The 27557-nt window shown below is 42.6% G+C and overlaps 1 protein-coding gene across 1 annotated transcript in view; it reads left to right on the top strand.

Annotated features, from left to right (window-relative positions):
* The first annotated feature begins 9996 nt into the window (after window positions 1-9996).
* Window positions 9997-27557, top strand: part of BCLAF3 (BCLAF1 and THRAP3 family member 3) — a 53321-nt gene continuing 35760 nt past the window's right edge. The window contains exons 1-4 of the mRNA XM_053655809.1: window positions 9997-10079; window positions 20008-20091; window positions 25012-25566; window positions 25939-26565. Of these exons, the coding sequence (XP_053511784.1) occupies window positions 20045-20091; window positions 25012-25566; window positions 25939-26565 (1229 nt within the window). The 5' untranslated portion in view covers window positions 9997-10079; window positions 20008-20044. The remainder of the gene's footprint in view (window positions 10080-20007; window positions 20092-25011; window positions 25567-25938; window positions 26566-27557) is intronic.

Here is a 27557-nt window from a genome sequence, read left to right on the forward strand (position 1 = left end):
TTATGCTTCAAGGTTTAAGTCAGGGAAAAATTTAGATACAAAGCTTGGTACCAGCCTTTAAAGATCCTAAAGTAATGCCCCCTTTCCCTAGGATGGCTGTGACCTCAGGAGGTGAGAAGCAGTGGCTTCTACTCGCCCTGGTCTAAGCTTCTCCAGGAGCAGACAGACCTTCACAGCCGGCAGGCACGTCCTGAGTTCCTGCTGTGTGTGAGATGGTCCTAAGACTTCTCCAAGCTCTGAGGTGGGTAGAAGAGGGCAACGTGCCTAAGAAGGCACAGATGCAACTTGGCAGAGCCAGGGTTGACTCTAGGGCCCCAGCTTTGGAACCCCCGGGAGAGGTGAGAGGCTATTCTGCCCCTGAGAGCAGAGGAGTGTTTCGCTAGAGCAGGCGCTGGGAGCCGAGAAGCGCCTGATCCCCCAATGGGGAGTCCTCGTTGTAAGTGTGCTTTTATTTTAAAAGATTGAGGTATCATTCACATACCATAAAATTGCCCTTGTAACATAAACATCTCCACCTTTGATTTAGTCACAAAATTGTGCAACCATCACCACCATTTAATTCTGGAACGTTTTTATCTGGTATGGTTTTGCAAGCATTTATTCATCTCCTCAAACCAGCACAGCTTGGCTTAATCCTTAGTTCAGGTTCCCTTGAGTTAAGGTCCCTGGAGGAAGGAACATCGGATTTGAAAATAGTATCCCCTGAACCAGTCACAACCCTTTCTCCCCCTTCCAATGGGTGAAACTAGGGGTATGTGTATGTAACCTAATTCGTGTGGGCTGCTTTGTGCTATTTCACATTCTGTGTGCATAAATATTGCATTAAATGTCAAACACAGGCTCACTTATCAGATACTCTCAGCATGGGACTTCTAGGACGATGCGAGACATAGAGTGGGTGCAACATTTATGAGACTGACGCGCTACCTACTGTGCTAACGAGGCACCTGGGTGCAACATTTAAAACGTTTTAAAACACTGAACCTTTGGAGACGTGCTTTTAACCGTTACCATAAGAACAGCAGGGCGAGGGCTGGTTCTACTTGTCCTCATGTTTCTGAGACAGATGGCCCGTGTTGACCAGGAGGGAGACAGCATTTCAGTGCCGTCTATTTTGTTTCTTTCTCCTAAGGTGTAGGCCAGGGTCCAAGACAATGGGCACTGTATGCACTATAGAAAGAAATCGCTCCTTCCACAGCCCAGAGCCGGAGGTGAACCTTGCAAAAGGCACAGGGATGTAATTGATTTCAGGCGTTGCTCCAGGAGAGCCCACTTCCTACCTCTCCCTTTAGCTCTGCAGTCAACAAGCGAGAAGCTTCTGTGGGGCAGTTAGGAAATGCCAACGTTGAATGCTCCCATTGGCACGGGGATGGTTGGCATTAGGGGAAGCATCTATAGCAGCCAGCCTTCTGCACGTCTAAGAAAGTATAAAAGCAGCCTTTCCCTGTCTCACCAAGAGGAAATGCAAACTACAAGGAATAGAGTCCCAAGGAATTGACCTTTTATATAAAGTCACTTCTTTCAGATTAGAGCCAACAGCTCTCTGGTGCCTGTCCTTCTCTTTTAATTACATTTTCCTAGTAGTGTGTGGGCTCATCTTTTTATGTATAGATGTAAAATATATACATATATTTTATATGTAAACATATATTTTTTTAATCCTCACCTGAGGACATTTTCTCATTGCTTTCAGAGAAAGAGGAAGGGAGAGAGAGAAACATCGATGCAAGAGAGCAGCATCAATTGGCTGCCTCCCGCATACGTCTCAACCAGGGATCATTCATGCTGGGGCCAGGCATCAAACCCGCAACCCAAATGTGCCCTGACCCGGAATCGAACCCACAACCATTCAGCCACAAGATGATGCTCTTACCAACTGAGCCACACTGTCCAGGGCTGGGCCCATCTTTGAAACAACCAGAAATTGGTCAACAGAAAAAGGGAGAGCTAGGAAGGGGCCAGGTCAACTGCAGTAGACATGCCAAGAGTCTATTGGATCCATGCAGTCCCCATGGTGCCACTCAAAGGCTGTTCTAGAACAAAAGCTGAATCCTACTGGTACCGCTAAGATGAAAGGATAAATTCCATTTCCTTAGTGGACCTGGCCTTCCGAAGCATTTTCAGGAGCCACCCTGTGCAGAGACAGCCCCGATAAGCTGATATGAGACGTTCAATGTTCACCAGTGGTAAGAAATTATCCAGAATGTGGCAATAAGGCCGAAAAATGACTGTACACTCTGTCAAAGCCCTGCCAGATCATGGCCTCCATGTGGCAGCCCAACGGGCTACTGGGTCTCAGGGATGTGACTTCCTGTGACTGACCATGTGCTATTGACTAGGACCCAGTCTCTGGAGTTACTCACTTCAGCTAGAAAGTTGCAGGGGACTTTGTCCTGCACAAAAGCTAACTCCAAAGGTTATGTGTGTCCTATGACATCCCTATAGAACGCTAAGCAATTTCGCATCTAACGTTGCAGCATTTCCCCTCCCATTAAATATATATGTATGTATAACATCTGTGTGTTGTGTGGTGTTGCTGCGTGCAGACCTACACCAGCATGTACATAACTGTCAGCTCCCAGACCCTCCCTTCATCCAGCTTTGTTATCCTGCTCCTTAGTGAGTTAAGCACATTTTTGACACATATCTTTAGATCACTCTATATGTACATCACAATTATGCTTTGAACCTTTGGAAGTTAGACTTTGACAGTGAGGAAGCTTTAAGTCCTCTGTAGGCTTTGGGAAACTTTAAACAGCTGCTATAATGGCTTTAAAGCTTCGTATCAAGTGCTAGTATAGTGGACGTCGTAGCGTGCCACCCAGGCATACCTCCCCCTTAGGACTGAGGTATTTGGCCTTCCCGATGCTGCAGGTAGTTTCTGAGTCTTGTCACTAGAGTTCCCCTCTGAGAACTGCCCCTGACTGAAGGAGGCTGCCTCATCAAGGTCAGACACCCTCACTTAGGCAGCCTGTATCCAGTGACTGGATAACTGGGCCCTTCCCCCCAAGGTGGGACAACTCAGAAGGGCCGTCCCAACTTCAGAGCTCCCTATGGGTTCACCTGAGGCCTTTGTTGAGACCGTAGTGCAGCTCAAGTTCTCCCTTCCGCTTCCTCCACTCCCCGGCACCCCCCCCCCCGTGTACTTCTACATGCTAACTGGTCTCAGGCTGTTCCTGGAGAACCCAACCTGAGCCAGCTAGGCACTGTGCTAAATGCTTTATGCGTTCTCTCAACCTTAAGAACAACTTTTCAGAGAGGTGCTGTTGTTGCCCTGCTCACTTTACCATGAGGACCAAGATGGATGAAGTCCCTTGTCCAAGGTCACGTACAGCCAGGAAGTACTCAGCTGGGCTCCAAGCCCAAGATGTCCTTTGGAGCCTGTGCTTGCCCTGGCCCACCACACCTCAAAGTTCCTGCCTGAGGAAATCATACCCGACCCGTGGAGGCTCTTGCCAGTCTACACTCCTCGCTATCTTTTGCAAGTTTCCCAGTTGATCTCAACCAGTTTCCCTCACCACAAAGTTCTTGCTGACTTTGCAAATCTCTGGGAATCTTCTGCACAGGGCATTTGATCTATCTTTCTATTGCTCAGTCCAGCAGAGTACTTGCACCTTCTGTCTGGAAGCACAGAAAGTTTTTTGGTCACCCAGGAGGAAAGGCTCATTGACCAAGGGACTATGTGTGAATACCGACCTACTCCCTTGTGCCAAGCATTTTGCTAAGTAAGGACGGGATGCAACAGAGAATGAGGTTAGTTGTTGTCCTCTCCTTCCTGGAGCCCGCAGTCTAGCAGGGAAGAGAGACAGTAGACAAATAATTTACGGAGTTATTATTTGCACTTGGGATGGATAAGGAGGTCAGGTCTTTTGTTACATGTTTTTGTATTATTGCAGTTTGTGATGAGATATTTCTCTGGTTCTTTGATTAATATCTGTCTCCTCCGCTGTAAGCCTGCTGATAGGGCTGCCATATTCCTACTACCAACACAGGAATTCAGTAAATATTTGTGAGTGAAGAAGCATAGTTGCTACTGAGGAAATCTGTGGATTAAAATCCATGGCCTCTGATCTGTATATCTTTCTGCCAGACCCACATTCTGTCATGAGATGACAGTCTCAAGGATCCTGGTTTTTGTGTTTGCTTTTGGATCCCCAGCACCTAGAACAGCCTGTCACAAAGTAGCCCCACAATAAATCAATGTTGATTAAATTTTTTTAAATGGAGAATATTTATACCAGTTTGAATGTTTCCACCAGACACGGTAGAAAGCAGCTTCATATTAAGGGTATTTATTAGTCACACATAATACATAACAAGCTCCAAAGGTACCTCAGTAACATCCGGATTCTGGGGCAGCACCTCTTTGAATCTCTTAGCTCATAAAAAGGTTGCTGTGGCACCAGCATCCCATCCTCACTCCACTGTGGCCAAAGGTGTGAAGAAGTGAGTGGCAGGCTGCATCTTGTACTGCTTCCTCCATCCACCAGGGAGGAGGAAACTCCCAGAAGCTCCCAGAGATTTCTGCTTCTCATTGGCCAATACTACATCTTATACTGATCCCTAAGCTAAGCTAATCACTGGCCAAAGGAAGGTGATGATTACATGTATTAGTTAAGGCAATGCTAGCTTCTACAACAACCCCCACCAACATGCAGAATGTCTCAAATACAATATAAGTTTTTTTTCTCCCTCATGTGAAGTCCAAAATGGATGTGCCTTATTATAATTCTCCTCTGAGTGGTAATTCAGGGACCAGGCTTCTTCCATTTTTTAGCTCCCTCGTCTGACAATCTTATCACGGTTTTCTGAATCAAGCCGACAGGATAGGGAAAGGGTATGAAAGAGATACTGCTTCCACTTTGGCCTCTAAGGGACTCATACCATTTCTGCTCTCATTTCATTGGCAAGGACTAGTCACATGACCCCCGTTAGATGCAAGGGATACTGAGATGTGTAGTCCCTGGTTGGTTTACTTCTTACCAAAAAGACTGCTATATTATGCAAAGGAGAACACAAATAATTTGGCAGATAGTTAGCTGTCTCTGCCACACCAAAATTAATTTAGACCAGAGTGGTCTAATGGGAATACAAAGTGAGCCACATATGTCACTTTCAATGTTCAAGTAGGGGACTCGTATGCATCACATATCACTATCAGTAATGAGAAATAGAACTGAAGTCAGGTAGTTAAGGAAAGAGAAAACACCTGGTTCTGACAGTTCTGAGATACAAGGACTAAAGTAGATGCTGAAGACATGAGCAACACACTAATAAACATTGATGGAAGAACTATGGCAAAAATCTGGGTCCACAGGTTTGTTAAAGGGATGAGAAAGCTGTTTGTCCTGCCCCTCCCTAATTATCTTATTCTTCCATCAATCAGCATTTTAAAAAGAAAGCTGTACAGTAGGACAGCTGGAGACACATGTCAGAGCCGGTTTCCCCAGAAGCAGTGTCCCTTCGAAAAATGACAATAGCAGTGGGCACGTGGCCTAACTCGCCAGCAAAGTCTGATTCCCTCTGTTTTTTTAATTTGACTTTTTCCCCCTAGTTTAAGAATTAGTTTTGAAACTACTCTGAATTGTTTTTTAGATTTTATTTAATTTTAGAGAGAGGGGAAAGGAGAAAGAGAGGGAGAGAAACATCCATGTGTGGTTGCCTCTCACACACCCCCTACTGGGGACCTGGCCTGCAACCCAGGTATGTGCCCTGACTGGGAATCGAACCAGCAACCCCTTAGTTCATAGGTTGGCACTCAGTCCACTGAGCCACACCAGCCAGGGCTAAACTACTCAGAATTTCATCAAGCCTCTTATGTTTATTTTCTGGTTTGCAGGGAATACAAACCATAGTGAGGAGGTTGTCAAACTTGAGTGAGCTTCAGGATCCCCTGGAGGTTTTGTTGAACCTGTGCTGGGCCCCACCCCCAGAGTTCCTGATTCAACTTTAAAGCAGAAGCTTTAAGACATAGCACATGATCCCACTTTCGATCCTTTTCTTCCTCTTTTTTAAAAGTATATTTTATTGATTATGCCATTACAATTGTCCCAATTTTCTACCTTTGCCCCCTTCCACCTGGTATCCCCTTCCCTGCAGCAATCCCTCCCTTAGTTCATGTCCATGGGTCATACATATAAGTTCTTTGGCTTCTCCATTGCCTATACTATTCTTAGTATCCCCCTGTCTATTCTGTGCCTACCAGTTATGCTTCTTATTCCCCCTACCATTCCCCCATTCTCCTCCCTCCCCCTCCCCGCTGATAACCCTCCAACTGATCTCCATGTCTATGATTCTGTTTCTGTTCTGCTTGTTTGCTTAGTTTATTTTTTACTTCAGATTTAGTTGTTGATGGCTGGGAGTTTGTTGCCTTTTTAATGTTCATAGTTTTGATCCTCCTCTTTTTCTTAAATAAGTCCCTTTAACATTTCATGTAATAAGGGCTTGGTGATGAGGAACTCCTTTAGCTTTACCTTGTCAGGGAAGCACTTTATCTGCCCTCCCACTCTAAATGATAGCTTTGCTGGATACAGTAATCTTGGGTACAGGTCCTTGCCTTTCATGACTTTAAATACTTCTTGCCAGCCCCTTCTTGACTGTAAGGTTTCTTTTGAGAAACCAATTGATAGCCTTATGGTCACTCCTTTGTAGGTAACTGTCTCCTTTCCTCTTGCTTCTTTTAGGATTCTCTCTTTATCTTTAACCTTTGGCATTTTAATGATGACGTGTCTTGGTGTGGTCCTCTTTGGGTCCAACCTGTTTGGAATTCTCTGTGCTTCCTGGACTTGTATGTCTATTTCCTTCACCAAATTAGGGAGGTTTTCTTTCATCATTTTTTCAAGTGAGTTCTTTGAGCATCCTGATCACCAGTGTTTTGAACTCTGCATCTGATAGATTGCTTATCTCCCTTTTGTTTAGTTCTCTTTCAGGGGGTTTGTTCTGTTCTTTCTTTTGGACTGTATTTTTTTGTGTCCTCAATTTGGCAGCTTCCCTGTGTTTATTTCTGTGTATTAGGTGGAGCTGCTTTGACTTCCTGTAAAAGGCACCTGTAAATTATGTGGGGTAGAGCCTTAGCTAATCAGCAGGGTGAGGCGACCCACTTCACCACTCTGTGGCTCTGTGGCTCTATGGCTCTGTGTGGAGAAGGCTGATGGACTGTGACGCTGCCTGGCTTCTGAAGGTTTGCCCGGCACTTGCCTCATTTCTAGTCACTTCACCCACTCTCCGTATGCAACTGGCATGCTTCGAGCTATTGCCCTGGTGTTGAATCCCAGAGTGTGTTTGTTTGCATAGGCTTTAAGACTATGCGGGCCCTTTGAGCAGAATTTCCTGAAAATCCAGCAGTTTCTTCCCCAACCCTAATTGGTTTTTACATTCAGAAGTTATGGGTTTCCAGCATTGGAACCCTGGTCTGTGCTGTCTGGCCTAGGGCTCTGGATTGTTCACTCCCAAGGTATCCCTCCCGGATACCAAAGGACTGAATGTAATTTTAGGACTGTATAAATGTAACTACTCCTTAATTAGGGACAAGGAGCTCCACATTCAGCCCTTTGAAGGCAGCTGTGAGGCTGATGGTGGTCCCCAGTGAAAATGAGTTTGACACCCCAGATCTATCAGTTGCCTTTCAAAGGCTCCCAACCAGGGACCTGGCCTGCAACACAGGCGTGTACCCTGACCGGAAACTGAACCAGCAATCTTTCAGTTTGTAGGACAAAACCCAACCCACTGAGCCACATCAGTCAGGGTTCATGAGAAACTTTTACCCTCTCCCTGAAAGAATTTAAATGTGGGGCCTTGTCCTTAATAAGAATTATTTCCAGAACTAACTTTTTTGGGACCTATCTGTAGGGCACACTTCTAATTACCAAACATCTGCTCTTCTTACCATCTTGCGAATGACCTTCCTCCCCTCTGAAGTCCTAAGGCATCTTACTCCATCCTTATGTCAGAATGCCGTGTATATCTTTTTTTCCCCTTTTGTCTCTGACTCTCTTGTATGTGGGGTTCCCATACATATGTATGTAGTTAAATTTGGTTATTTTCTCTTGTTAATCTGTCCCATATCAATTTGATTTGATTGTTAGACCAGCAGAAAGAACTTAGAAGGAGAGAGGAAAATTTGTTCCTCTCCCATATGACCTTGCGCTAACTACTTAACCTTCCTGTTCACACAAGTAGACAGCAAATAGGGCAAAGGCCATTTACTTGTGCTGTCTGTTAACCAATAAGTCTGAACAAAGATCACCTTGTTCAAAGATGTCAATATATAAAGTGAAGTGCACAAAACTAATCATGGAATAGATAGATAAGCATACATATAAAAAGAATAGCCTATGAAATCCAAAAGAGAAATTTTATGACCTGTTTAGTATGGTTTTGCAAGAAGGTAGACCTTTAAAATCTGAACAGAGCCCTGGCTGATATGACTCAGTGGATTGAACCCTGGTTTGAAAATTACACAAGATCATGGGTTCGTTTCTTGCTCAGGGCGCATTCCTGGGTTGCAGTGCAGGTTAGGGGAGGGTGGTTGGGGGCAGGCAAAAGGCAACCAATTCATGTTTCTATCGCACATCCATGTTTCTCCCCCTTTTTCTCTTTCCCTTTCCTTTCTCTCTGAAAATAAAAAGAAAATCTTGGGAAAAAAAACCCCAAGAAATTCTTAAGGAAATTAAAGGATGAGATGGAAAGTCATTAGGATGAATTGAAGGTGGGCAGGGGGAACAACTTACACAAAGAAACAAAAATCTCAATAATAGAATTTAAGTAAAAACAGAGGCAGAAATAATGCTTTGGGAAACCTTATCAGTAATATTAAAAGCAAATTTGAGGTCCACCAGAATGGCCATATATATAAAAGAATTACCACAAACTGCTTTTCCTAAAAAGACCAGATTGACTGGACCTGAGACAATTCTTGTAGGTAAAATGTCAGAGCTCTGAGGTGTTTGAAGAATAAGTATACTGGGTCTGAGGGAGAGACAGGACTGCAAAGATGAGGATTGTGAGTCCAAATGAATGGGATTTGTAACTTAAAGTTTTAGAGATGGAGCAGTATAAAGTGATGTATGTCTAGACTTTCTAGAACATATGCCTGTGAATGGGTGGAGGGAGTAGAGGTGTCATCTGGGTTGAGGAAGTTAAGGAAACACTCCTCAGTAATGAGTGTTGGATTCTTTGGGATGATGGCAGTAATTCAGGAGAGGAAAACTATTGTACTAAGTAGATGACAGTGGCAGGGAAGGTGAGAGGTGGTACTACCAGACGAGGCAGACCCTGAAAGAGATAAAAAGAATATCAAAGTGGCAAGTGAGAGGGCTCCAAGAGGGAGGGACATACTACCTTTGGGGCTGGTGGATGGAATGTGGGAGGAGAAAAATCAATACAGCAGACAAAAATGAGTCGGTATTTTGAATTGATGGTAGAGAGATGTTGGTCCCAGTAACCTACTGGGGAGGTCCAGAGGGGAGGTTTTGTTTTTTCGGGTAGAAGTTTAAATTTGAGGCCATGGCGAATGGTTACAGATTGAGTAGGCAGAGAGGGAGGCCACAGGGATGCACGTGCCGGTGGGATGGCTCTGGAAGGGCTTCGAGGGCCAACCCAGGGCCTGGAAGGCTTCCTGCGCCCCCACGTGCACAAGGCTGGAAGGCCTAGGAGACCAAGCTTCTGTCTCTGACTGAGGTGTGAGCTCCAGACCCTAATAACTCTCAAGCCTAGGATCCTTGCACCTGCAACGTCCGATGCGGTCCTTCCTTGGCAGCGGGCCAGGGCAGACGGCGCACGCGCTCTGGACAGAACAGCAGAAGGCGCAGGCGCCTGGGTCAGAGCGGCCCGTAGGGGTCACACCGGTTGTGAGAGCCCTCAGAGCGCGGGTTATCCCAGAGAGCGCGGGTTGGGAAAGGCGGCCCCGCGCAAAGTCGCGGTAGTGGGCGGGGCCAGGGCGGGGCGCGGCAGTTGCGGCAGGAAGTCGTTCCGGTTTCGCGGCTAGCTCGTGGTGCAGTTGCGGTCTGATGCGGTTGCAGTCGTAAAGGCGAGGCTGGAGGGGGCGGCGGCAGCGGTGGCTACCTGGACCTCGGGGACCGGTGAGCAGCTCGGCAGGGCGGAGGGGGCGTGGAGGCTCCGATCCACCGGGATGGCGTGTCTGTCTCCCGGGAAGGGCGGTTCTTGGGATGGCGGGTGGGGCAGCGGAGAAGATGCCGCGGCCAGGCTCGGACTCCCGTGCACCGTTTTTTTCCGTGCCACTACATCTGGCCCTTGGGCTGGTTCCTTCTCTTTGGCTCAGCGATCCCGCCACCTGCTGCCACGGCTCCAGTCCTTCCCCGTTGTTGGGCACTCTGCGGTCCCGGTGGTTGGGAGTGTCTGCCACGGGGACTCGGGGAGCGGTGTCCGGGGACGGTCTCTGATGCAGCCGCGAACGCGTTGCCTGAGCGACCCGAGCGGAGGAACCCCCGCTTTGTCCTTCTCCAGGGGCACTCCAGCCGCGCTGTGGCATCTTCCTCCAGAATAAGTAGTGAAGGGTGCTCTTTACCCTAGAGAGTTCAACTTGTCTGTTTAGAAACGTACAGTGAAAATCGGCTTCATCTCCAGGGCTTCTCTAGTGTGTATTAGGAAACTGGGCTAGTCATTGACAGGCTTGTCCTTTGGGAGGGAGGGAAGAAAAGACATGGGAGAGAAACTTATCCCCCCAAATATTTTCCTGCCAAAATGCTGTTAAGAGCTGCCCCTTAGGTGATGCTTTTCTTTTCTGGAGCAAAGTAAAAACTACAGGTAGAAATAGGGAATGTTCGTCAGACTTCTGGCGAGGCAACTGTTGGAGCGTTTTTCTGAATTCCAGCTGGTAGGAATGGAAGACTGGGATTTGAAAAGAATAGGCTTGGGTGTGGATTCGTGAATGCTTTATGTTTCAACGGTACTTTTTAAATTGAGGTGGCATTGGTTAATAAACAACTTTCGGTGTACAACATTATATACAATTCAATGCTATTTTAATGGTAATGGTATTCTAATGCGTTTTTAAAATGTTATTTAAAAAATGACTACTAAAATGTTCTTTTGGAAGTTCCCCTCTTCCATACCCCCTAGACACTGAAATATGCGATTACAAAGAAGATAGTTTAACAACTTCGCATAACAATTGTGAATATGGTTGCATAAGGACCCCCAGTCTTTTTCTTTGCAGTGATGAATGTATGTATTTCTCTAAAGTGGATAATCTTTGGCAACCATTTTATTTTCTGACTCCATACCCTTATATGACCCCCAGTAATTTATTTAGTTGGCTATTCCCAGTCATTAATTACTTAAATGTATTGTCAGAGAAATGTAAATCTGCATATCCATAATTACTTTCTTAGTGTAGGTTCCTAGATGATAGAATCGATGGTCTGTTTCTGTGAATTGCTCCATTTCCCTCTGGAAAAGATGTGCCCTTTTGCACCCCCACCAACAATCTGTAGGTGTTCTTCTCCACACCCTAGCTAAAGGCAGCATTTAAAGGATTTCTATAGGAACACTTTAGCCCTTTCTGTTTTTCTCCAACCATGTGCAGATGTCTCCTCTAGCTATCCTTTCTCCCCCGTATTTGTTGATAGCATTTCAGTTTCTCATCTTTTATTCCACTTTTACTGGTTTAGTAAAGACGGTATCTAGATGAGGCGAAAGCATCACAGAGTGAGTAGGAGATTTGAAGTCAGGACTCCCTTGAATTCCAGTGCATCTGATTACATTGCACAAGTCATTCATTTTTTTTCCTAAGGGATTCTTTCCTCAACTCTGAATTAGACATTAGAGAGCATTTGCCTTACCGTTCTTACAGTGTAGTTTTAAGGGTCAAATGAGGCATTTATGGAAAAGTACATTTAAATATACTTTGTCTGGCTGCTAATTATTGTCATCTTATAAAAATTTCAGGGCACATAAGCATCTTGATTTTTTAAAGGAAATATCGAAATTCAAAAAGCTATTTTGTGATGCCTTTTGTCCCCATACTCTTTCACTCTTTAAATTTGAAGTTTTATGCTACTGCCCCAGATTATATTAAAAATGATATCAGAGTTATAAAATTAGGTGAATGAATGAATTTACACAAACGTTGGAGAAAATATTTAAAAGCACTATATATAAAGCTGAGGACAGATATAATAAAGCTAAAAAAACCTAATCCTCAGGATCAAAGTAAATAAAACATAGTCTTTGCGTCCTACAAGGTACAGAATGTCCAGGAGGTTAGAGGGCATAAAATCTGCTTTCAGAATCTAGACAGCAATTTTAGATGTGATGCAGGATTCAACTGTACTGGAGTGTGCTAAAGGCCAATTCTACTAAGTAAGCATCTGTGAAATGACCAGGCAGTCCCTTCAGGGGGTAGAGTTGAAAGGTGGGGAAATGCTACAACCTGGATTTTAGCTTCAGGTCCTTCACTGGAGCAGATTGGTTCATCTTTTTGAGACTCAGTTTCTTCACCTCTGAAATGGAGGTAATCCCAGTTTCCTCAAAGGCCTGTGAGGATTAAATGAGACAGTAGTTTGTACCACACTTAGTACTGGCACTCCTGTGATTTTTTTGCTACCTACTGAAGGTTTAGCAACTCCAGGAAATAAACTACGTCTTTTCCAACTTGGCATGCCTAGCCTCTAGGCAGTCACTGTTTGCTAAATTAACAGAAAAGGGACTGCTGATAAAAATAAAAATTCATTTTGGACCATTGAAGAAGGTAATATGTAAATGTGGATCACTGGGAGGAATTGACTATATTATATGGAGGGGATAAGAAGGAATCAAGGAAATATTAAAACGAATTGGACCTAGAGGCATCTCTGTTATTACTGTCATTCTCCAATGTATTCTCAGTGCCAGCCAATATATAGTCCCTCCTTACCAATAGCGAAGACCTTAGACCCCTATCATCCAGCAGCCAGCAACCCCGTTTCTTTCCTCCCCTTCCAGCTAGACTGTTAGAAGGAGTTAATTGGCTTTCTCAGTCTCCTTACCTTCCACTGAAGCTGTGTGGTCACATTTTTCTTTTTCTTTTTCTTTTTCTTTTTCTTTTTCTTTCTCTTTTTCTTTTTCTTTTTCTTTTTCTTTTTCCTTTTTTAAGGTTTTCTTTATTTTTTAGAAAGGGGAAGGGGGGGAAGAAAGAGGGAGAGAAATGTCAATGTGTGGTTCCCTCTCCTGTGACCCTTACTGGGGACCTGGCCCACAACCCAGGCATGTGCCCTAGACTGGGAATCGAACTGGCAACCCTCTGCTTCACAATCCATGGCTCAATCCACAGAGCCATACCAGCCAGGGCTTTTCTTTCTTTAAAAAAATTTGTTTTATTGTTTATGCTTCGTTATGGTCGTTCCTGCTTACATTTTTCATTCCTTTTATTGGGTCTCTGTGCAGCTTTTGACATGAAAGCCTGCTTTCTTGAAAAAACATCCTTTTTTAAAATTTAATGGTTTATTATTTATTGTATTTTTTCCATTACCTTTTATCCCCCTTATACCTTCTTCCACCCCCCATCCTTACTTAGTTTCTTTTTTTTTCCAGTGTACAATTTTTATATTTAGGATTAGCCAGCTGGGTTCAGTTTCAGTGATCCCAGTTTTGTTGACAGTGTCCAAGGCATCTTAGTCAGGAGGAGGAAGTCGGACTTAGCCTTCTCTCTGTCAGACCTGATCAGGGGGTGGACCTTGGCCACATCGATATCATAGAGCTTATTCACAGCCTGTTTGATCTTGGGCTTTTTGGCCTCAGTATCCACAATGAACATAGTTTGTCTTCTATCTTCTTAAGGCCAAACTTGGTATTTGGGGGCGGGGTAGTCTTCCTGATGGCTCAGTGGTCAAACTTGTTTTTCCTGGGGACCCTCCTCCAGGAGGGATATTTAGACAGCCCTCAGAGCCCGGGCAGTGTCTTTGGCGGCCTGAAGCTGGGTGCGGTCACAAGGTGCGGTCACAAGGTGCGGTGAGAACGAGTGGGACTTGGGGGTCTTTTTTTGTGGCTGTGGACGCATTTCAGCATTGCATGTTTTGCCTTGCTGCAGGGCTTTTTTGCGTGTGGCTGTGGACACCTCTCAGCTTTGTGTTCTTTGCCCTTAAAGTGGTTGCTTTGGCTTGGGCTTTGGGAGAGGCAAGGACTTCCTTCATCGTTTTGGGCGCCATCTTCTTAAAAGGGTTCTTTTTTGGTTTTTGAGATTCTATGCTCCATGGTTTCCTCCTTCCTTTTAGTCTCTCTGGTTAGTGTGTCTTCTGCGAATGGTTGGCGTTTCTGTAAGTTTGGTAGTTTGCGTGTGTGATATACAGGCTCTGGAAGAATTTCTAGAGAATGGAGGCCGTTTGGTATTGAAAGGTGTGGTAAAATTCCCCTGTGAAATCATCCGGGCCTGATGGCTTTTTCACGGAGGAAAATATTATTTCCGTAATATTTTTCTCTGGTTTATCTATGGAAATTGTTGGATTTAAGCTTTCTAACTCTGTTGGAGTTCATTTTAGTAATTTGTACTTTTCCAGCAAATTTTCCCTAATTTTCCCTTCCGTGTGGATTTTCAAATTTGTTAGAAAAGAAGGTTACACAGTAATTGCTTGTGGTTTAAATTTTTTTCTATTTAAATGCTTATTTCTCCCTTGCCGTTTCTTATTTTGTATATTCGTGCTTTCTCCCTTTTTTCTTAAGTTACATAGTGCTTTACCTATTTTAATATTTTCACAAACTACACAATTTTGAATTGTTACTTAGATCTAGTTTTCTGTTCTCTTCCTCTAGTTTTATCTTTATTATTTCCTTTTGTTTGTTTGTTTACCTTGTTATTTTGTAGGTTATTTTTACCATGGGAATGAATGTATTGATTTTTATTCTTTCATTCTTATATTTAGTACAATGAATTTTCCTTTGCCACTTCCAATCATATGATGAAATATTATATATATGTAGTGCTTTCATTGTCATTATTTTTAAAATATTTTATTTATTTATTTTCAGAGAGAGGGGAAGGGAAGGAGAGAGGGAGAGAAACATGAATGTGTGGGTGCCTCTCATGTGTCCCCCACTGGGAACTGGCCTGCAACCCAGGCATGTGCCCCGACTGGGAATCAAACCGCAATCCTTTGCTTCACAGGCCGGCACTCAATCCACCGAGCCACACCAGCCAGGGCTCATTGTCATTATTTCTTTAAAAATCTATAATTTTAGTTGTACAATACCAGGAATGGTTGAATGGGAAGTTTTTTAATTTGTATGTGGAAGAGGGCCTTTCTGTTTTTTTTGTTAGTAAGTTCTAGTTTTATTACATTACGATTAAAGAGTATTATTTGTAATATTCCTATTTTATGGAAGTTAATGATATTTTCTTTGTGACCTAATATATGGCTATTTTTGGTAAATGTAGTGTGGGCAGTTTAGAAGAATGTGTATTCTCTAGCATCAGAGTGTAGACTTGGCTCAGTATCCTTAAGATTTACCCCATTGATTATGCTGTTTAAATCTTTTTATTTTTGGTTCTCCTAATATATCACCAAGAATGCTGTATTAAAGTGTGCTGTTATTAGTGTGTTTCTATCTGTGCCTTCTTGCATCTCTTATAGTTTTTGTTTTATAGAGGTGGTTGCTATGTCACATTCATGTGAATATGTATATTTTAATTTATTCCATCTTCATCTTGAATCATGATTTTAAGCATTAGAAAGCATCTGTCTTTGTAGGAATGCTTTGGGGCTTTAATTCTGCCTTGCCTTATCCCAGGATTGCCACCCCTACCATCTTTTTGGAAATATCTGCCTCGTGTACTGTGTCATATGATAACTCCGTTTAATTGTTCAGGAACTGCTCGATTGTTTTCAAAGTGGCTGCATCATTTTACAGTACCACGAGCCATATAAAGACTTTATTATCTCTACATCCTTCCAATACTTACTGTTTGAATATAGCCATCCTGCTTGATATGAAGTGGCATCTCATTATGATTTTGATTTGCATTCTCTTAATGATTAGTGATGTTGAGCATTTTTTCATGTGCTAATTGAGTATTTGTATATCTTCTTTGGAGAAACTTCTTTTCAGCTTCTTTGCCCATTTTTAATTGGGTTATTTGTCTTTTATTATTGGAGTGTAAAATTTTCTTTTTATATGTTCTAGATACAATCCCTCATCAGGTATGACTTGCATGAAATTTTCTTCCATTCTGTGGGTTGTCTTTTTACTTTTTTGATAGCATCTTTTATAGTATAATCGCTTTTAATTATGATGCCCAGTTTATCGTATTTTGTTAGTGTTTTTGATGTCATATCTAAGAAACCACTGTCTGATCCAAGGTCACAAGGATTATTTATCCTTATGTTTCCCTCTAAGTTTCATAGTTTTAGGTCTTAAATTTGGTCCTAAGTTTGGGACCAAAGACCTAAAGACCTAAACTTGGGTCTTAGGTCCATTTTTTAAAAATATATATTTTATTTATTTTTATTAATTTATTTTTAAAAGTTATTTATTTTTAGAGAGAAAGGAAGGAAAGGAGAGAGAGAAACATCAATGCGTGGTTGCCTCTCACGTGCCCCGCACTGGGGACCTGGCCTGCAACCCAGGTATGTGCCCTGACTTGGAATCAAACGGGCAACCCTTTGCTTCACAGGCCCGTGCTCAATCCACTGAGCTACACCAGCCAGGGCCATTTTAAGTTAATTTTTGTATATGGTGTGCAGGAAGGGGGGAACTTGTTTCTTTTCCTTGAGGATATCCAGGTGTCCCGGCAGTGTGTGTTGATTTGTTTAACCTCTTAGCATCTGATTTATTGTATTTTCCCCTCAGTACGTTTAAACCCAGCTATTACCTACACAGCATTGAGCTTTCACTATTCTCTTTAGCTGTCTCTTCTCCCATGTTTTTTAGTTGTAACTTTTCTACTCTTTCACAATATGCAGTAATATTACATTAGTCTTCCACCCTCAACTCCACCTTTCTTTTAATGTCTTCCATGTACACTTACATTATGTTAAAATGCTCACTGTCAACTTTGCTGATGTTTTCTCAGTCATCATTTGGTTGAATGAAGCTCATCCTGTAGTAGATTCCTCAGGAGGGGTAGTAAAATGCAGAAATTCTCTATGTTCTTATATGTTGAAAGCTTTTCTTTCTGTAGCCTTGATATTTGAGAGACAACTTGGTGAATATAAAATCCTTGGTTCACACTTACTTTTATTGATTTGATTTTTTAAAATTTAAATGCCAATTCTTTCTTGCCTTATACTTTGTATATTGGTGTAAAAATATCTGATGCTAGTCTAATTTTTTGGATTTGTAAATCATTTATTCTTGTTACTTAAAGGTCTGGGGGACTTTATCTTTGAAATCAGATAGTTTTTACTAAACTGTATTTCATAATTGATTGTGTAGGGTAATTTTCCCAAGTATCTGGTGAGCCCTTCAGTATGTAGATTCAGATCTTTTTTTTTTTTTTTTTTAATTTCTGGAAAGTTTTCTTGAATTACAGCTTTTAATATTAGTTCAGTTTTATTGTTAGTTTTTCTGCTCTGGGACTATAATAATACAAATATTATTCCTTCTTTATGTCTTCTCTCTCCCCTACTTACTCTCCATCTTCTCCTGCAAAATCATTTTCATTTTCTTGGTTGTTTTCATGACTTTCTTCAGTGTACCTTATTAAATTATCATTTGAGTTTATTCTGTCTCAGGCACCTTGTTATTTGTTTTTCGCTTCTGAGAGAACTGGCTTTTGTTTTATCTCTGAAGTAGTTTTAAAATTTCTGATCCAAGGTGAGTTTTTTTTGTTGTTTTTAAGTATCCTTAAGTGCTTCAGCTTGTTCGTATTGTGTTTGGGCTATAGATTCAGACTTTGTTTCTGCTTCAGGATTTTGGGGGGAGGAATTTCCCTCAGTTGAGAAACTCCTTTTCCACTTTCTTGTAAACACACGGGGATATCAGACTTTAAAATTTTTGCGTATCTCCTAAGTATGAAATGGTATCTTGTTTTAATTTTATTTTCCTGATTAGGTAGGGTTGGTTATCTTTTTGTATGTTTATTGGACATTTATGTTTCCTCTTTGTTGAAGACTCAAAGAATATAGCGGCTATTTACTGAGGTGAGGCCGATTTTGGAGGGAAGTCAGGAGTTTGTTCTTGGGCGTGTTTATAGCCTGCCTGAATCCTTTGTCTTGAGGCTTTTATCTCTCTCTTGCAGGCGGGAATCTTAGGGGAGAACTGGGAGGGTTTCAGCAGAATGTTCCATCAGATTTCTAGGTATGCCCTTTCAGGGTCATGGTCCCCACTGATTGGTCAGTGACAACAATGCAGGAAGGAATCTCTCATCGTTGCAGTTGGTTCTGGTGTTACCTACATGATTTTGCTACTTTTCTGTTATCTGCAGGGAGAAAGCCTGGGGAGGAGAGGTTTCCCTGGGGGTAAGTCCTTGTTTCCCCAGTTTTGCCCCCTGCCAGGCACTAGGAGCCTTCCGCCCTGGTTACCATCTGCACCTGGCTGTCAATTGCCGGGCTTGTAAATTGCTGGACCATTATGTTCAGCCATCGATCTATCTGTTTCTCTATTTCACTTGCCAAGGAATTTTCCTAGCTTGTTACCTTCCTGTCTCCGTAGGTCCTGGAGGAGGAGGAGCTATAACCATTGGATGTAGCAACATGGATTTCATTAGTGATTTTGACTGAGCAATTCGATGCAGTGGTGGAGTAGAAAGCCAGACTGATGAGGGCCCATGCAAGAGCTGGGAAGGCAGTTCTGTCTTTAGTTTTCTGACCTAACCTTTAGAGCATTTGCATCACCCAAAGCTTGCTGCTTTTTTTTTCAGCTTTGAGATATAATTTATATGCAATAAAATCCACCCATTCTGAGTAAATAGTTTGGATTTCAATAAAGCTAATTTTAATATTAGCAAAGGAGTATGTCCTAACACTTCTTTTTATCATGTAGTCAGTAAATCTCACTTTAAATATTTTCTCCCAAGTGACTTCCACCTTTCCCCTTTAATTCAGTAGTTCTATAGTTCCAAGACTAGCAGCATGGGCACCTGCATTGCCTGGGAACTTGCTAGAGGTGGGGCCCAGCCCTGGGGTAGGGCCCAGCAATGAGCCTTTCGGGTGATTCTGACACACACTAAAGTTTAAGAACCATTGCTCTAAGGTATGTCTCTGAGTGGAATTGCTGGACTGTGGAATATGCGTGTGCTCAACTTTACCAGGTGCTCTCAACCCCTTCCAAATGGGTTATACTTACGTGTATGTGTACGCAGCAGTGTGTGAGAGTCCGTGTGGTTCCACATCCTCATCAACATTCCGGAATTTTAAAAATTCTATTCCTAAAGCCATCAGTTCCTTTTAAAGATTCAAGTATATCTTTAAAAAAGTCAAGTCTGTGTCTTTTAAAATGTACTTATTTGGCATTATTTTAGGAAAAAATCAAAAGCAAGCTAAATGTTTAATCATGGTTCATTATGTTTTGATATACTTATCCAGTGAAAGGTAGCAGTTGAATACTATAACTGGGCATTGTAATTCTTATTATTTGACAATTTAAAAAGCGGGAGGTTCCATCAGATATTCTTAAACATTTTGACTGATTACATGAATTGTTTGTGTACACGGCAAAAGACAGGAGGGTAGTAGTGGTTGTACTCAGAAGGATTCTGACTCAGGGATCATCAAACTGTACTGCATTTGGTGTTTGGGGCCTGTTTATGTGTTGGAGGGGAGGAACTTGAGTTAAGGATGGTTTTTATATTTTTAAAGGGTTGTTTAAAAAAGATGCATAGAGACTGCATATGGCCTGCAAAGCCTAAAATAGTGACTGTCTGGCCCTTTGCAGAAAATGTTTGCCCACCCCCGATTTTATCATTTTATCCTTACAACATTGCACTAAAGTGGGTCCTATTATTATCTTCGTCATTTTACAGATGAGGAAACTGAGGCATAGTATGCCTAAGTGATTTTTTGGCCCACGGCATTCACTGTTTTTAGAGCAGGTTGCAGGCTCTTTCTATAAACTTGCTAATACTGTGTTTCTTTGCAGTGTAAAAAGCGGGTAGTGACTTACATGCCAAGAAAGGATGGCGCAGTCACAGTCCAAAGCATCTCCTCCCAAGGGGAAACAGAGGTGAGTAGTTCTTAGTTTAGCAGGGCGAGCTTGGATTTGAGGTGTACTTTGACTTTCAGTTCACTAGTATTCTTGTTACAGAACGGACTGGGGAGGGGGACAATGTACTACTATTGAATGGACCCCTTCTTTTCCCAGGGTCTTCCTGTACTAGTTTTACCTTGCCCGTTGCCAGGGAATTATAGCTCTCGATGTCAGAGATTGGTAAAAAGGAAGGGAATTATTTATTCAAAGGTTATACAGACTTAGAGTAATGACTTAATGTCTTCATTAAAGTCCCAACGTCCCTTAAACACCCACAAACACACATAGTGTGAAACATTGCAGGGAAACACTTCATTCCCTGCTTTGCCCATTCCAGGGTACCACATCTCACAAAAAGAAATAGAAGTTCATGGCTCTGGTAGCCCCTGGTTCTTGCCAGTAGTCTGTGGTTGGCTGGCAGTCCTCCCTCAGTTCCCAGCACCATCAGCTGTGTCGCCACCCCAATCTCCAGTTCTTAATCCAAACCCGTGTGGCACCTTCTTGTGGCCCACCAGCAAGAGTCCTTTCACCCCTTTCCTTCCTGTAGTGTCTTTCCTGTATTCTTCCAAACTGCTCAGAGAGAGTTCTGCATCGCTGCTACATCTTGCTTTCCAGTTTCCTAAGCTGCATGGCAAAGGGAGCCCCAAAGCCATGTGGTCCCTCCTTTTCTCTCCAAAGCCACATGGGCCCCTCCTAGCATGGCAGCCGTGCTGGATTTAAATCCTGGTGCCAGTCTTCCTCTGTGGGCCCCATTTTCGACTCCTCCCCATTTCCAAATCCTCCCACAATAGGCTACAACTGCCAGCATTTCCATATTTCTCCAGCTTTTCTGGGCTGCCATATGACGCCATGGCCTGGAGCAGATCATTTCCAAGCTCTCATGCAGGCCACTGTAACCAGGGAAGTTGCCTCCCAGTTACATCCTGGGTAGAAGTCACCCTCCCATCTGCCTGGCTCAAAGCAAGGCCACAGCTATTTAAGGTATCGGTGAAACCAGTTAAAACTTACCGGTATGTTAAATGACCATGCCTGAGGTTATTTGCAAAACTCTTGCTGTGCAGAACAACTCTCAATGGCCCTGCTCCATGCGTCCCATCTCCCAGTTCAGACTTGTGGGGGAGAGGACATCCTACATTTTAAAAATATTTCCTGCACACCCTGAGTTCTGGACCCCATTACAAATCCCTATTTGGGGTCTCCCCTTGCTACACCCTGCTACATCATTAAGAATTTATTTTAATGAGCTCATGGGATGTGGTTATTCACAGTAGGTGCTTTACAGTTTTAGGGGTTGCATTTCTAGGAGCTGACAGCTTTCTTTAATTGTGCCAGCAGCTAGAATTAATCAATAATAAAAAGAAATACAGTGGCCATAGCCAGGGAGAAGCGAGAAACATCTTTGCAAGTGTTCCATGTTTTTGTAAAAGTTCTAAGTGGTTTAGAACTTTTCAGAGTGTATTTTATTTCATTTTTTGATAATCAATATATTTAAAGAAATTGGGAGTTAGAAAATTGGGAGTTTCCTATTTCTTCATGGCAGAATAATAGAGCTTTATGTAGCTCAATTGTAGTGCAACTCGCTTCTTCCCAAGTTGGTAGTATGAAGCATGTATATATAATTAGATTGCAAGAATTCAACTAGTACTTATTGTCTATCTGCTACTGGCAAGTTCTGGGGCTACAAAGGCAAATACAAAACCGTAGGAAGAGCCCTCCAGGGCAAGCTTGCAGGCTGGTTGGAGAAATTGACACCATAGCAGGTGGGAAAAGTGTTGTGCAACTAACTGAGAGAAAGTATTGTGGATCCACAGGCAAGGAATAATTCTGCTTTTGTGGAGGGGATATACTAAGAAAGTCTAAAAAAAAGAGATGAGATTTTAGCTGGCCATTTAAGGATGAGTAGAATTTCTAAAGGCAGAAAGAGAGAAGAAAAGTATTCCAGTTAGCCTTGGCCAGTTGGCTCCCTTGATTGGAGCATTATCCTGTACACCAAACGGTTTCGGGTTCCATCCTTCTATCCCTGGTAGGGTCATGTATGGGAGGCAGCTGATTGATGTCTCTCTCTCTCTCTTTTTCCCCCTCCTTTCTCCCCCCTTCCCCTAAAATCAGTAAATATATCTTCGGGTGAAGATTAAAAAAAGAGACAGTATTCCAGTTAAGGGGGACAACAGGAGCAAAGGCACAGAGCTGGGCCTCCTAAAAAGGACCATAATTACATACACAAGGCAGACCAAGACTTTTCATGTTAATATGACTTGGCCATTGTGCTTGGTTTCATTATGGATCTACAATGACTGATCAATCATTTCTTCAACAATTTTAATTTGGAGTTTATAAGGCCAAATTGTAATGGGGAGGAGCTTTAAAAAAGGGAGAATATAAAGAAGCAATTGTTTTTCAACATGGAGGACATCACTTGTCATTTCTTGTCACCCTTTTGTGGTAGGCCCTGGTGAGGAGGCACAAAAGAACCTGTCAAACTTAGTGCTGGGGTGATGATATAGCTGAGGAACCCAAGTACCACTAGGGGCTTTTGCATTGGAGGAGACATGATCTTATTATCCTATATATCAAACAAGTAGGCCCTCTGCCCCTGGGGAAGGCCCTAACTCCCTCTTCCCATGCTGTTTGCCTTGGAATGAAAACTGTCAGAGCCTTTGCTCACAACGTGTGCAGAATGGAGAGACCCACGGAGAATTGTCTCCCGAGACTCCTTGGGTCTCTTTTTTCCTTTGGGAGAAGCAAAAATGGTAGCAACCATCCCAGCAATCCCCTTCAGAAGAAAGGGGCTCTATACAGTAAAACTGTGAAGTGAAATATCATATCAAAGTGTATTCAAGGTGAGGTATGGACTAAAGTAAGAGATTAAATAATATTTGGTCCAGTCTGCAAAACCTCAGCCTCTGGCTGCTAGCTGTTCTCCCTAGCAGTGGAAGAAGTTAAACCTTCCAGAAAGTCCTCAGAGGCTCCGGTTGCTTTTTGCTGGAATGATAAGGTACAGCCAGCTGGATGACAGAGCTTCGGCTTCAGCTATATGACACACTTGCCAGTACATCTAGCTTGGTGACTTTATAAGGACATATTGCCAAGTCCAGTATATAAATCCCAGTATTATGTGGGGAAGCTGAGTCTGTCTACTTTCCTGCAGGGAATACACAGGCAGGTCACCAAATGAAAAAGTGTTTTTACTCATGGTTCTAACCCGGAGGCAGCTTCTGAAGAGGGAGTGATAACAAAAGCCGCAAGGGCAGCAAGCGGCTTCATTGACTAGAAGATACTAAACCCTCAGGGAGGAGATGGAAAGATTGGACAGGTCAGATGTGAGGAAATGTCTCCAGGGGCAAAATTGAACTTCATTGTGTTCCAGACTGTGGGGCTCCTCTCTCTTATCCTGAAGTCTAATAAGTAACTGGGACCCACTGGTTTCTCTGGATGCAGAAGTCTTCCTCCTCAGTGAGAATGAAAGCCCGGATGTTGACAGTGCTGAGGTGTTAGAGAAAGTAGCTACAGAAAGGATGTGCTGTCCCTGGAGAGGATTTTAGCGGCATAAACATACACATTCACCAAAGTTACACATCTTTCATTTCATATATAAGGGATTAACTGTATTTTTAGGACTATAAGATGTACCGGACCATAAGATGCATCTAGGTTTTAGAGGAGGAAAATAGGGGGAAAATTTTTGAAGCAAAAAATGTGGTAAAATATTTAATAACCTGAGACCCCGCCCACCACCGCCCACAGCAAGCCAGGTAAGCTGCATTTGGACTATAAGACGCATCCCCTTTCCTCTCAAATTTGGGGGGTGCGTCTTATAGTCTAAAAAATATGGTAGGCCTGGGAGAGAAGGGCAACTTACCTGTGTTGGTAATATTTATGGGGGAACTAAGCATGAGGTTTTCAAGTTTTAAGCCCCTCTTCTCCCCCCACCCACCCTCCACACACTGTTTAAAGACATATTTTTTGCTCCTTGATATAGCCTTAGTAGAGAGAATAGACAGTTGGAAAAACTGGGGTCAGTTTTGGGGCTGAGTTTGAGTTTTTGTGGCCTTAAACTCTTAGAATCTAATTTAATTTCAAAGGTTATGTTCAATTGGCCAGAGATTCTCCTACATATTTATTAGTATGAATCTAGCCCTCCTTCTGCCTTTTTCCTTTCCTTTTTTTTTTTTTTAATCTTTACCCGAGGACAGTTTTTTTTCCATTGCTTTTAGAGAGAGAGAGGAAAGGAAAGAGAGAAGCATCGATTCATTGCCCTTCTTCCTTTTTTTTTTTACCTGACCATTGAGCCTGATGAAAGCTCTTGCTGACCAGTTTTTTCGCCAGAACTTTGCTGTCAGCAATATTCCAGAATGGAGTTTGCTCTGTACCTAAGCTGGTCCTCCTCCCAACAGGATGGGAGTGTTCGGCCCTTTTTAACATGGGATATATTAGTTCAGATGGAAAGAGAGTGCTTGTTGAATGGGGGCAAGCGTAATCAGAGCCATCCATGGACAATTTAAAATGTGGATATAGCAAATTGATGAATTTAATTCGAGTGGAAGAAACAGTAGAAAACAAATCATTTATCTGGGTAAGTCATATTAGGACAAATAGTTTATTGGAAGTTTTTTTTTTTTTAATTTTGAGTATTTTTTAATTTTAATTATTGTTCAAGTACAGTTTTCTGCCTTTTACCCTATCCCAGCCCACCCCCCAGCCCTCCCCACCTCCCTCCCATTTCCATCCCCCCTTTGTTATTGTCCATGTGTCCTTTATACTTGCTCCTGCAAACCCTTCCCCTTTTCACCTGAAATTCCCTCCCCTCTCCCCTCTGGTCACTGTCAGCCTGTTCTCTATTTCAGTGAATACTTAATTGTTTTTAAATGAACTAAACTCTTCTGTGTTTGTTTATAGGTCTTTCTCACCGGCACCTAGAAAGTCTGAACACAACAAGCAAAGATACTCTCATGGGTATCATGGCTATGGCTATAGGAAGGATCTGAACAGATCCACCACCTGGAGAATGTACAAGAATGGACAGAGTAGACCAAGGAATTCTGCTCCGGAAAATACGTATTACCGATTCCATAACCATAGAGCACCTTTTCCAAACACAAGAAGCTCTGTAGACCAATTTCATTTTTATAAGCCTTACCAAGCATATTCACCAGGAAGAGAGGATGGTAACAGGTATATGCCCAGATACTCGGAAGGTGTACACTACCCAGAGTATCAGTGGGATTATTTTCCTCAGCACATGCGAGGAAGGTCCATTCATTATGACTACAGAGGTAGAAGAGGCGGAAAAAGAGGGAAATCACCTCAGCGGTCCACAGAAGATTCTTCTAGATTTGAAGGAAAGCAGCATGAGGATGAGCTGAGGTCCCAGAAGATACGAGATGAAAAATATTCTCACTCTCTTAGAAGAGGTCCTGAAGATTTTGAGAAAAGGAGCTTTTTTCAGAAGAGGTATAAGAAAACATTAAACCTGGGTAATCTGATATAAAGCCTCAAGTGAGGAAGTGTGTTTACTTTATAGTTGAAGATAACCACCTTGAAAAGCTTTTTTTCTGAAAAGAGAAAAAGCATTATCATGTGGTCAGTTCAACTGGGAGGAGTGAAGTATTTATTTTAGAGTAAATTATGTTGAAGTTACTTGTCTCTTTAAAAGTAAGATGGCATTTCCTCTCTAACGAATCTCTATAAGTTGGCTTGAAGGATTATAGGTTAACTTTACCCACTGCATTCTGCATTTAAAGCCATGCCACCCAACATGCTACACATATAAATTCTCACTGTATTCTCTGTAGTGCAAGTATAAACTGTTTTATGTCACCACAGGCATACTGAGGATCGTGACTACAGAAGATACGGATACCCGACAAAAAGATATCCAGGCGTGGAGAGGCATGATAACAGAGAGCCATCCAGAAATGCTCAGTGGAAGCCGAGGTATCCCCCTTCACCTCACCAAGAGAACAAAGCTCAGCGTAGCCCTAAGTGCCAAACTCATCGACGTGCTCAGAAGAGACTCCCAGAGACCAGTTCAGCAACCGAGGCATCCAGTTACTCTCTCCACAAACGCCGCAAAACCTCGTATGGGGACCAGGACTTGTCTGATGGAAAAACTCGGAAACGCTCTAAGGAGGAAGATAAAAAGAATACTTCTCAGAATGACAATGGAAGACGGAGACAGACTGAAGATGGGAAAGACAAAAAACCTTTAAAATCATCTAAGAAACACTACACCGCCTCTGCTCATTCAAATGAAAGTGTTGGTTTCAGAACCTCTAATGGCAAACAGAAGATGAAAAGAAAGAAAGAAAGGGGTGGCAGAAAAGAGAGCAACTCCTCCAGTAACCAACTTGATGAAAGTAAAGCTTCTGATATGAAACCTTCATCCACTAGTCTTAGGAAGAAATCACTTATAATTACAGTACATAAGAAGAAACCATTGGATATGTCCAGGTACTATCTTTGTTTTTTCTTAACGCTATTTAATAAGTGTTTCTGCCATCTTTATTCAGAGCTTTGAAAATGAAATGAATAGTGTGTCTAGAGTCTGTCAAGGGGGAGGGATTGCCTAGATTTTTAAAAAGGCCCTGTAATGAGGATGAATCTCATAATCAGGCATATGGGGTGATCTCATGTCTGCTTGTTTCCACGTCATATCTCAAGGTACTTTTGGGGGCAGAGCATTCTCAGGAGCTGTTCTCCTCATGAATGTGCATGTTATTAGGCTGCCAGATGTTCCGTGTCCAGGGATAGGCTGGGTGGAGTTCACAGAGACTTATTCCCTGCTCAGTTTCTCGGAGCCTGTTTTCCTTGTTGCCTGCAATTCTGAGAATTTTTGACCTGAAAGGGACTTCAGCAGTCCCAGCTTTTATAGCGCGGGAGAGTGAGGCTCTGAGACAGGAAGCGGCTTAAGTCAGTGCCTTGGTCTCAAATCCACGTGACCCCTTGTGACTCAAGGAGACTGGTGACTTCACATGGTTCTTGCTTCTGTCTCAAGATGAGTAGCTCTCAACCTACTGGAATCTCCTAGGTAGAGGAAATTAGGCTAGAGGCAAGAAAGAGGCCCATGTATAAGACATTTGATTCAGCTCATAATGATTCTCTAAAAAAAATAGACTACTGTCAGTATAGGTTATATTCTCCTAAAATGGTTTGTGTACTTTCTTGTATTATAAATATTACCTCTGTCTGTGAATTCTAAGAATAATAAGGCACTGCAGTTTGCTGTGTCAGTTAAGTCTGTTCATGACTTTAATCCATTACCCGTACGTGAATAAAAAAAAAGTGATGCACCATGTTGATTTGGTGCATTTATGTTCACAGTTGACTCATATATCTGTATTTGAATCAAAGACAAGAGTGATGGACCACATTGTTTGGTACATTTGTGTTCATATTTGACATATCTGTATTTGAATCAAAAACAAAAAAAATAAAATCCAAGG

This window comes from Artibeus jamaicensis, unplaced genomic scaffold (assembly GCF_021234435.1).
Source record: "Artibeus jamaicensis isolate MK-2021 breed Jamaican fruit bat unplaced genomic scaffold, CSHL_Jam_final scaffold_1283, whole genome shotgun sequence".
NCBI classification, from domain to species: Eukaryota; Metazoa; Chordata; class Mammalia; order Chiroptera; family Phyllostomidae; genus Artibeus; species Artibeus jamaicensis.